An 11,720-nucleotide genomic window follows, 5' to 3' on the forward strand; every position below is an offset into this window, starting at 1 on the left:
GTAATATCACTTTGTTCAGATCCTTTTGGTTGTATGTATGAGCTCCACACTCACACCTTGTCAGGAGCTAAGAATTTCCTGCAGAGCCCCTGGAGCTGACCACCCACCTCTTTTTAGCCTTGTTAAAGAACCAAAGGGAAATCATATTTCAAGATGGATACCCTCTCTCTTCATCTGCACTATGCTTATTACTGCATCCAAGAAAGATCAAAGCTACCTAAACTACCCTAAGAGCTTGCAGCCCCCTGAAGATTCTTCACAGTACTAGAATAACGAGGTGAAGACTGCCTTCACTTTTATCTTCGCCTTGCTTAGCAAGTGAGTCATATTTGTCAGAAGTGAGTCTTTTTGGCCAGAAGTGCCATACTCCTCTGATAAATGCACTGAGGCAGAGTTGAAAACAGGGGATTACTCGAACAGGCAAACACAGTCAAGGCCGCTATTACTTTTTTTCACTGGTTACTAAATGGTGAAGCCAGATAATCCAGATATTGGTCATTTATCAGCGAAACCAAAAAACCAAAGCTTGCAGCAATAATCGCATGTGACCAGTATCAAGTGGTGAGAGAGGCAGCAGACTAACCTGGGGACCCTCTCCCTCTCTGTCTACCCTGAAACAGCTGTTTGAGCTCTAATTAAAGGGAAGTAGCAGGTGTCACCTGAGCCCCAACTGCAGGGGCACACCTGGTTGCATTAATTTGATCCAAAGTGGTTTTGACGGACTGCCTGCACTCTGGCGTCCCACATTAAGCCACTGGAACTGAGCACCTGCTTGGAGCGGAGCAGGCACTAACACCGCTCCGTGGAGGTACGCCAAGCTGGCAAGCCCATGTCTCTTCTTCGCGGTGACCCAGGGGACAGCTCCGTCATCCCTGCCCCTGACTTACCAGCAACATCTGTAAGTGAGTGGTGCTGCGACGCTGACCTGTAGTCACTCTGAGCTGAGGGCTGTGGTTGTGGCCCGGATAATTGTCTGTGGAAACCTCCCCGAGGCTGTAAAGGCAGCTTGTTTCTGGTCTCCTGCTGATTTCACAGGACATTTAACTTTACACCTCTCATTTGTTACCTCTTCAGGGTATTTCCAAATATCCATTACCAGGTTTCGGAGGAATGTAGCAACCTTTAACCTCCACTAGCTTTTATGTATGCATAAATTACCTTGGGGATAAATGTGACACTGCATCTGGGGCTATTGACATGATGCGTGTTTGTGTGCAAGCCAGCAGATGACCTTCAAAACTGAGCAGTGACGCAAAAAAAAAATGCCCAGAGTTTGGAATTACAGACGCAATACTGTGTCATCTCTCTGACACATCAATTGCCTAATGTAATTTACATCCCCCAAGAATGAAGCTACAGCGGTTTGACTGGGTCCTGCCTTGGGTCATGCTGCACTCTCTGTTGCAACAGTTTCTTTGTGCCACGACAATACATTAATTTCATGAGTCAACAGGCTATGACTGGCAGTTTGTGTCGAGCTAAACAGTGTTTAATTGGATTCTGATCCATGGCAACACCACCGGAGGCTTGTTTCCCTCTTTTATTTCAGCATCACCTGGAGCGTAATGGTGGTGATTACATCCTTCCTGCGGTGTCCCGATGGTTCAGCCCTCGCAGGCCTTCTGGGAATACGCTGCTGACAGTCACGGTCCATGCTGCCCTGCTGCCCTGTTCGGCTGCTGGCAAACCCAGAGCTGCGGCTGCTGCTGCTGCAGAGACTTTTCGTTACGGCGCTTCTGAGACAAGCCCAGGTTCAAAGGGAATTATGATAATAAAAACCAAATTAATTGTTTACTGCACAAACTAAGGCGGTTGAGATCCCAAACAACATATCAATGTATTGTAGAGGCATAAAATGGAAGTTGTTTACTTCCAAGTGAAATTAATTTACAAAAATCATGGAGAGGATTTTTATGAAACCTTTCACTAAAAACAAACCAGGCACATGAATAATGGTTATAGTGAAAATTAACATTTAAACTATTAGATTCAGCAACTTCTGAGATTTAATTCTCTAGAAAACCTCTTTTTAATTCTTTAAATAACTCAGCAGAATCCTTTGATTTACTAAATGTTGTCACTGATGGGGATGCAAACACAGGTTTGAACTGTTAAGAATTAATTTACATGAAAAAATCCTAAATTTAATATATATATATATATATATATATATATATATATATATATATATATATATATATATATATATCACAAATGATATTGTCTTTGATATTTCCTGAGTGACACCAGATGACGAGGTCCTAGGAGAGACAGACAGAGTGATCACCCTCCTCCTCCTTCTCCATGTAAACCGGGGAAAGGTCGCCGACCCCTGCCGATGAAGATTTGGAAGGACAGCCTGCGCATGAAGTCAGCGCTGACAGTACAGGGAGCAATAACATTGCTCGGCCTTTGACCTTCAGCGTAGCCCCACGCTGTCTCACAACCACAGAGTTGGACACGCCTGAATAATACATCGGCCTCCCCTGCTGAGACCAACCCCCCCCCCCACCGCTCACACAAGCAGAGGTGCACAAACACAGCATTCACATAGTGGTGTGAGGATTTCTCCCTCAGTGTCCCACACAATAATGAACACAGTGTGTTTGACCAGCAGAGGCCAGGTCCCTCTTTTCTCTGCTGTCCACACTTTATTCCTTTACATCTAAAATTGTAAATCACATTTTCTTTAAGTCCCTTTGTTTGAAAAGCTGTAGCAAAAGAAAACAAAAAAACAACACATTGCAGTTTTGTGCTCTACAGTAATTTCTCACCTCCGTGCAAGTAAGTGAACAATAGATTTAGCCAAGAGAATTCTGTTGTTTACACAGTGAGAATGAACAGAAATGCATGAAACATTTTAAAATCCCCTGTGATTCCCGGAAAGGCAGGCGGTCTCTCTCTTGTTTCCATCTGCTTTACATAGAGGAACAGCTTCGCAGTTTGCACCAAGATTATTTGAATTTCATAGTGTGTTTGACATTTGATAATAGTGCGGTGCGTTTATAGATTCCAGACTTTCCCTGCCAAAGGTTTCCTATCATGTTTGTTCAGGACCCATCTCCCCCAGCACACACTCCCCTCCCCCAAAAAAGCAGTTGAATATGAAAAACTCAAGTATCCACGTGTGACATCTAAAACGACAAACTCAATCATTGTTTCGTCTTCACATGAGCAGATACATATCAATCAGTCTTCTGGGAATATCTGTATTTGCATAAAACTTTCAGAGCCGCAGGAGCAATGGAGAGAGGGAAAAACAAATGTTTGTGTAATCTTATTATTTATGGAAGAATTGCTGTCTCAATGGCACATAAAGACTGTGCTCACGTTGAGACAGATTTGTCATTTATGTAATGTGTCTGTAATCAGGCTGTGCTGTCACAGGAGCACTGTTTTAGTGAGTGAGCCTTCCTGCAGCTGGTTGATAATGTGAGAAGAAGGTGAGATGTGAGAGAGAGAGATTTCTGTGCAGCCTCAGGGCTTCAGAGGTTGTGGACAGATGTGGCTGTGTAGGTGCAGAGTGTGGGTGGGTGTATGCACGGTGGGAAACTGGCACCACATGACAAACAGGTGTGTATACAGTGTGTGTGTGTGTGTGCACAATCACTTAATAAGGTGTCATACAAACTGGTTTTGTTATTTCACAGGTTAGATTACTACCATCTACTGGACCAGAGAGTTAGTGCAAATCAAAGTTTCTCCTTTAGAAATAAACTAAACACAAAAAGCTGAGATCCTTGAAAATGCTTACACTGTATTACCAGTGAGTTCGCGTTTTTTTTGTTTTTTTTTTTTGTTTTTGTTTTTTAAACTTTTCAGACAGCTTTTTATTTTGTTGTGGAATATCTTGAACGCAACATGGAACTAATGTTTTCCGGTGTCCGAGTTCCCTCTCGGTGTGTTTTTGTTGTACCACCGGCAGCACTGTTGTGGCTTGTGCCTGGAGTACTTGCAACAGCTTCGTCAGAGTTTACAGTCTTTTCCATCTTATGTAACATTGTAACATGAAACGTGTAAACATCATAACATTAGGTGAATGTGGCATTGAACGTGTTGAATGCAGCTTTTGCTCGCAGCGTTGACAGACGCGTCGGTTTCCTGGACTCGCTCTGCGGGTGAGTATTAGCTCACTATTCAAACCAATGTTATTCTCATTTCCGCACATGAATCTTGTTATGGAGGACATGCACTTTGAAATGCTCATGATATCTGGTGTATGACAGCTATGATTATTACCGTATTTGGGATGTTTTATTTTTTTTAAAAACTGAAGACACACTTTCTGTTGTGTGTGAATGTACAGATCCAAAGTTTGTATTTTATATTTAGTAATTTGGAAATTAACTTGACACCCCATTATTTCATATGTAGGCTTGTTTATGAATTGTTTTACAACATTTTGCAAATTATAGACGTGTGTATGATATTTTCTTCAGATTTCACATTTAATCTGCATTTTGGTTTTAAAATACCTTTTAATCGGTATGATTATGATCCATCCTTGTGCAACAAAGCGGACGTCAGGTCCTTCGGTGCATCTCTGGATGTTTTTTGTGTTTTAACATGATCATAGAGCAGAATGATTATGGACATAACCAATACACTTCAGTCATTTTTTTAATAAAGATATTATCTTACTACTACTGCTTTATTTAAAAATGGAGGACATGCACTTTCAGTGAAGCTTCACTCCGCCCACCATCTTTAATGACTTTCATGATAACATGTGACAGTGGAATCTCACATCCTGAATATTTCTGCTTGTTTTGTTATTTCTGCAAAATGTGCATGACGTCAAGGGTTGCACGGATGTTCCCACTCCCGTGACTGTGCAGGATCTCAGGCTGTGATCCAGCACTGTTCATCACCTCAGGCGTGTAAGATACATAAATACAACCATTCAGTTTGACTCTGTTCAGTCTGTCTCAAAGTTCACAAGACTGTGTCTATGTATTCAAAAAAAAAAAAATCAGGTGCTTATAGTTGGTCGCCTCATACTTTGGCATCACCTCCAGCCACACAGAGCATCCAAACACGGATGGAGTCACATGGAGGCAGAGTTGGCAGTTTCAGGCACCGTGTGATAGAGTGTCGTCACTGTGCATGTGTCACAGTCACAGTTCTGGCTCAGGACGCCCTCACCTGCGTTTCCTAGTTGCCAGTTTGGAAATTATGTGTATAAATCTGTTTCACCGCAGCAAAGAGGTTGTTCAGTGATGGAAAAAGCAAGTGTCCTGTTTGTGAATGACACAGATGAGGCAACCTTTGCCTCTGAAAAAAACACAGTGAATTTTAAAGGCAGACAAACAGTGCAGATGGAAATGTATCATATCATGACTCTCTCTATCATTGTCTGTCCCACAGTGTAAATAAAGACCTCCTCATCAATGGCTACACTTTGGTCCAAAATCTCTGCCGTTCTGCCTCCAAATGAGGAAGAGTTCCCGCTGCAGTTCAGCGACACGGTGGAGTCAGGTGTGGTGGATGTGCTGAAACGCTCCAGGCAGCAGCTGTACAGTGACGCTGCCAGCAGCAGCCGTTTGCTTAACGCTCAGATCATTTTGGATTTTTCATGGGAGAAGCTCAACACGGGAACGTGGCGCCATGTGGACAAAGAGTGGAGACGTGTTTATTCTTACGGCTGCCTGTTCAAAGTGGCCGCTCTGTGTCGGGAAGGTCCATTGGAGGACGAGATCCAGCAGGCCGTCAGAACTTGTGACATGGGTTTACTCATGGGTGCGGCCATCATGGATAATATACTGCAGGCTATCGTTGGGATCCTGCAGGGTGAAGTCCGGAAAGCCTCTGAGGAGGAAGATGAAAGTGAACATGCTGTGATCAAGGTTGGTGGACATTATTCTATGACTGAGTTAGTCGCGGAGGTTCATCAGAAGTTACTGGCTACCTCAGAAGTGCTATCAAAGAGAGGCGAAAGCGTTTGAAGTGAGGAGATAATGTGATGCTTCAGGAGCGTTTGTGTAGCATGCAAACGGTTTTGTTTTCGTTCTTCAGGCTCAACAATATTGGAAAAGTACATTTTATTTATTAAAAAAAAAAAAAGAAGAATAGAAAAAAAGAAAAATATTTCAGTGTCATGAAACAGGGTTGGCACTCCTTTTCTGATTTAGGTGAGCAACTTACATTAAAGTTGTTTTCACTTATAAAACTAGTTTGTTTTTTTTTATTTAGGGAGCCACAGAATTGTTGTTTTTTTTTTTGGTTCTTCCATTAGACTCTAAGTTTGCAACAAGCAATAACTGATGAGGACATTTCAAAATAAGCCTTTCACAATTTTTGCTCTCCATCATGAGTCACTGAAGATAAAGTACAACAAACACTCAAATGTCAGATCACTTTGTTCAGACGTCATCAAAATTGAGATGGAGCATTTGGAGCAGGATTTTTCAGGATTGTCTTTGTCTTTAAAAAAAAAACTGATCATGTATGTGAAGCATCCATGTCTTTTTGTTCACTGGGGTAGTGACTGTTTTCATTATCTTTTTTATCTGCCAGTTGGTTTCCTGATTAATCAGTTAACTGCTTGATCAGTTATAGTAAATGTCAGAAAGTAGTATATTGAATTTACTATTACATAAGACAAAGATAATAAGCACATCCTTACATTAGAAAACCCGGAGCTTGAAAAATAATTGGCAGCTGGTAAATGACTGAAACAATTAATTGATTTTCAAAATAGTTTCAGGTTAATTTTCTGTCCCTCAACCAATCAATTAATAGAAATGGGAAAAATACAATCAGTTACTTGTCATGGTTGTTATTTTCCTCTAAAAAAAAACAAACACATCAACTTGTTGTTTTGACATCATCAACAGAGAATAAAGATCGAGAGCCCGCATGCTCCTGTGATCGAAGAGGAGATGGCAGTTCCCAGGATAACGTGTCCATCACTGGAGAGCTTCAACACAAACTACCTGCTGCCACTCAAACCAGTGATTTTAGAGGGGATCATTGACCACTGGCCCGCCCTTAATGAACACCCCTGGAGGTTTGATTTCTCTGCAGTGTATGACTTTGTATCATCATCAAAATAACCGCACACATCAATATCGGTTTGTCTGTTTTTGTCCAGATTACATCACCTTGTCTGTCGTTCGTCACAAGGTTTTTTTAGATTAAATTTTGATTCGGAAAGCAAGTTTTAAAAATTGAAGATTTTGAAGATTGATTTCGCACTGTTAGCATTAGCGTATGCACTAGCAGCCCCCCCCCCCCCCCCCCCCCAGATGAGTGCACTAATCCAGCTGAGGGGAAGAACCTGGTGGAGTCTGGTACTGAAGTGACGCCGGCATATAACATACAAGTCACATCAGTTTGACACTGAGATGTATAGTGTAAGTTTCGGTCTCAATCACTGCCTGAAAATGTGGGTAAGTGGGTAAAGCATGGACTGAGTTCATAATCATCACATGCATGATTCCTGATTCTTATGTCTGATATAAGTGCCTCTGCATTTAAGAGTATCCCTCAGTGTCCTCGCTCTCACTTCTCACTGCCGACTTCTCACTGCTGACTATTCACTCTGACATATGACACACAACTCCCGGCATCTGATTCGCAGCTCTTGATGGTGGAGGAGGACAGGAAGCAGTTCTTGAATGGAGAACAAGATTTTTTTTTTTTGGTGAATTTTTCTGTGGTATTACAGTAATGTTTAATTCATTCATCGTCTCCCTCCTGCAAAGCATAGAATACTTGAGGTCTGTGGCTGGTCGTCGGACAGTTCCTGTCGAGGTGGGATCCAGGTACACGGACGAGGAGTGGTCACAAACGCTGCTTACAGTCAATGAATTCATCGATCGATATATTTTGAATAAAGTAAGTCCGTCCTCATCAAGTCTTGCTGTTGCATGGGTAAAGCACAATAAAGGTAAAATATGGCCTTGTGGTTTCTAACAGAGTATTTTCTTGTATTTTTTCAAAACCACTCAGGATGAAGTGAAAGGTTTGGGTTATCTGGCTCAGCACCAGCTCTTTGATCAGGTATGGATCAATACTTTACTTTTAAATTAATCGCTATAAAAAATAATAATCTATTCATTTTGTCAGGTTACTGATCGATCATTTGGCTGATATTTTCAGCACTATGAAAAATAGAATAGAATTCTCCTTTTCTTTCCAGCTGTCATCCTCACACCTTTATTGTAGAAGTTAATACATTGTCTGGACTGAACTTTACCAAAAGGGCACCTTGTCAAGCCAAAAAGTTGCGTGTTTTGGGCTGTTTGATAGATTCAAATGAGGCTAAATGAGGAGTCATCACAGATTTTTCACACTGTATCCTCATCTTTCAGGAATCAGCTGTAATAAGCTCTTCATGTGTGTATGTAGGAACTGCCTTCACAGTGTCATTTTATTAGCTGAAAAAAAATTAATTCCTTTTAAAGATTCAGTTAGATTATGTTATTACAAAATAGAAGATTATTACTAATTATTACATGAACATAAAATTAAGTTTTGTTAAACTTGTTCATTTAAAGACAGGTTGAAATTGTATGAATGTGCGTGGACCGTGTGAGTAGCTTGTGTTTTACACACAGTCTGGCAACTTGGGCAATGTCAGACAAACATGCAAAACATATGGATCCATGTATGGTGATTATTTATAATAAAGGTTGAGTGTTTGGGTTAGTATACAAAATACGAGAGTTTACAGGGAGAAACAACAAAATGGAAGAGTGCTGGGACAGTACCTTGAAAATTCGGGAGCGTTGGCAGGTCTTAGCATGCTAACATTAGCACTAAAGACAAAGTACAGCAGCTGTTTTGCAGGCATTTGCAGGCCATAAAGCAAAGGATATGGCAAATTACAATTTTTTGGCTTGATGAAGGCGCTAGATGAAAGTGCAGATAATGTGCAAGGTTATTACAATTCATCCTCTTGGGGATATGAATGTGTGCCAAAGTTTATTGCAATCCATCAAATAGTTTTTGAGATATTTCACTCAGGACCAAAGTGGTGGACAGCTTCAACAGTGCTATGCTTTAAAAAAAAAAAAAAAAACACTGAGCAAATGCAGAGTAAAAAGAAAAAAACAACTTTATTCAATATTACTTGCTGGGAAATGTCTACAAATGTTCTGGTAAGAAACAACAAGATATTATCTAGTCAGAGCCCCTGATGTAATTTAACTTTATTGTTTAATGTTGCCTTAGATACCAGAGCTGAAGGAAGACATCCGCCTCCCAGATTATTGCTGTCTTGGCGAGGAAGATGAAGATAATATCACCGTGAACGCATGGTTTGGGCCTGGAGGTACAGTGTCTCCTCTTCACCAGGACCCTCAACAGAACTTCTTGGCTCAGGTGCCGATGATAACGCTGCGTTATGATTCCAGTCAATGTCAAAGATCTGTGACGTGATCACAGTTTGTTTATGAGATTTCCCCTGTATATAAATCAGGTTGTGGGAAGCAAATACATTCGCCTATATTCCCCAGAGGACACAGACAAGCTGTACCCTCATCAATCACAGCTGCTTCACAATACCAGTCAGGTGGGATTGACAGTCCGTAGAGATAGTACATGTTGAGCTTGCAAATATATGCAGTTTTTCCAATCTCTGACTCCTTCCATGCAGGTGGAGGTGGAGAATCCAGACACAGAGCGGTTCCCGGAGTTTGCCAAGGCCCCATATCTTGAATGTGTGTTACAGCCTGGAGACGTGCTGTTCATCCCTGTCCGCCACTGGCATTATGTTCGATCCTTGGAGCTCAGCTTTTCTGTCAGCTTCTGGTGGTCATGATTGCAGATCTCTAATAGATAATAATTATTTTTGTTATAGAATGTGAGTTCAGCTTGTTCTCTGCTGCTGTGGATGAAAATTACTCTGGAGTTCTTAACTAATGCGAGGCTAATTCTCATAAATGTTAGGACAACCGCTGATCACACAAACCTTTGATCCATGAACAATGAACACACACTGCTGAATGATTAGTTTAATTGTGCTGCTGATGACTGCAACAACATCTATTGTGTAGAAAGCTACCAGCGGGGAAAGAAAAAAAAAAAAAAAAAGCAAATGAGCAGTTAAAACTGTTTGTGCTCATTTCATCCTGCATATAATTTACAGAGGGTTGTCATCTAATTTGATAGGATATGTTTCTCCTTTCAAATTGGCTTATTTAATTGTGTTCTCAACCTTATTCCTACAAATATCCTCAGATGTGCTATTTCCATAATTCATGGAAATGAGGCAGGTCCTCAAATTTAATAACCGAGTGAGCTACAGGTACAAAAATGTGGTAATAAACATGGCTCTCTGGTTGAGGCAATCAAGCAGGTCACAGATGAAATTTAATAAATTAAATGAATTAATCCCCTGGGCACAGACAGACTTTGAAATTAAAATGGTCTTGTTGGTTAAGTACCCTGACAGTACAACTCTTGTTGAGTGCCAAAAAACACAACGCCCGACTACTAAGACAGCGACACTTCATTTCCAGTTTCAGACCTCTGACAAGCCCCAGTCGTGTATCCCGTAGGTCCATTTCAATCAGGCCTGCTAATTGCATCCATGAAGTGTGTGGAGATGTGACAAAATAAAGTGGATCAGCACTGATGTACACATGTGATCTGCTTTTCAACCGAGTTCACAGTCAGTTAAAGTGCTGTTTTGGGAAATCAGTAGAATACAGTATTTCTGAGGAGGAGCTGAAAAGCTTTGTGGGAATATTTTTGTTCAAACGACAGTGCAAGGAAAGGGTAATTCATGTGCTGTTTTTCCTGATTTAGTGACGAGTGAGAATTTAAGTACAAAAAGCTAAATTACAGCTTAAAACATGAGAGTGGTTTAAATTAACTTGCAAGTGTAAGACATAAAATGCTACCCTTCAAGACCAGAATCAGAATTTTTGACATTAAACCTTACTACATAAAAATTCATTCATAATCATAACGAAAAAGAAAAAGAAAAAAAAAATAACAGCATGTAAAAGACTACTGTACTGTACTTGTACTAGTGAGATGGTTACGGCTAATTTACCCACATTTTCCTGTTTTCTGTTTTTGAAAAATCTCTGTTAATGTTCCAAGATCTTGGTGAATTTGTTTTACCACATAAATAATGCAGTAGCTAAATCTAATCTTAACCAAGCAACACCAGAGATAAACCAGAGTCAGGCTAAAAGCTAACCAGCCCTGCGAAGTAGGGTTGCCGCTCCTGGCCACTTTGCGTCCACTGAATGTAGTGAAATAAATTTTCAAGTGGTAAAGCTATCATTAAATCGCACATTTAAATATATTTATTTGAATGTTAATTTCTTAAACTGGTTCATTTGTACAAACAGACAAGAGCTGAATTAGAAACATTTTCTGCTGGTACATACTGTCCTTCCTTAGCAGCATTGAGGTGTTTTTTTTTTTTGTTTGTTTTTTGATTTTAAGAGTGATAATAATTAGTAATCACACTTAAAATGTATACGTTTTTTACAACTTGAAACTATACAACACACATGTTAAGAGACCTTTACTCAGTGTCACTGTTTCAGTCAGTGCTGAAGAGACTCTGACTGAAACTGGAATCAGTCTGCTCGAAGTGCTTATGAATATTTTAGCTATTTACTGATAAATAAATATAGAATGAAGGATAGTTGATAGATTTACCTTGACAGATTTCAGTGAAGTGGAGCTGCCGCTGTTGAAATAATAACTGAAAAGGGGGTTTTATAATTACATTATGATTCTCAATTGAGAAACTA

General features: G+C 40.4%; 1 protein-coding gene across 2 annotated transcripts; it reads left to right on the forward strand.

The window, feature by feature from the left end:
* Positions 1-759: 759 nt before the first annotated feature.
* Positions 760-10,586, forward strand: kdm8 (lysine (K)-specific demethylase 8). Of its 2 annotated transcripts, none has more exons than XM_071470573.1 (8): positions 760-898; positions 5,368-5,846; positions 6,837-7,009; positions 7,707-7,839; positions 7,954-8,004; positions 9,178-9,327; positions 9,425-9,517; positions 9,602-9,901. In XM_071470573.1, exons 2-8 carry the CDS (start codon positions 5,391-5,393, stop codon positions 9,764-9,766), a joined length of 1,221 nt encoding a protein of 406 aa, XP_071326674.1. In that variant the 5' UTR covers positions 760-898; positions 5,368-5,390; the 3' UTR covers positions 9,767-9,901. The 2 variants fall into 2 exon arrangements, with proteins under 2 accessions (XP_071326674.1, XP_071326667.1); XM_071470566.1 differs by lacking the exon at positions 760-898 and adding an exon at positions 3,910-4,118 and having other exon boundaries at positions 9,602-10,586.
* Positions 10,587-11,720: the final 1,134 nt, after the last annotated feature.

Source organism: Trachinotus anak, unplaced genomic scaffold (assembly GCF_046630095.1).
Source record: "Trachinotus anak isolate AG129_WGS33_773 ecotype Australia unplaced genomic scaffold, CSIRO_AGI_Tana_v1 ptg000003l, whole genome shotgun sequence".
Classification (NCBI taxonomy): Eukaryota; Metazoa; Chordata; class Actinopteri; order Carangiformes; family Carangidae; genus Trachinotus; species Trachinotus anak.

What these genes read in the sequence shown, in the direction of transcription:
- kdm8 (XM_071470573.1), top strand. Translation starts at nt 5,391, where the DNA reads ATGGCTACACTTTGGTCCAAAATCTCTGCCGTTCTGCCTCCAAATGAG. An exon ending in ATCGATATATTTTGAATAAA is followed by an intron (nt 7,840 to 7,953) that starts GTAAGTCCGTCC and finishes AAAACCACTCAG; the next exon opens with GATGAAGTGAAAGGTTTGGG. An exon ending in AGCACCAGCTCTTTGATCAG is followed by an intron (nt 8,005 to 9,177) that starts GTATGGATCAAT and finishes ATGTTGCCTTAG; the next exon opens with ATACCAGAGCTGAAGGAAGA.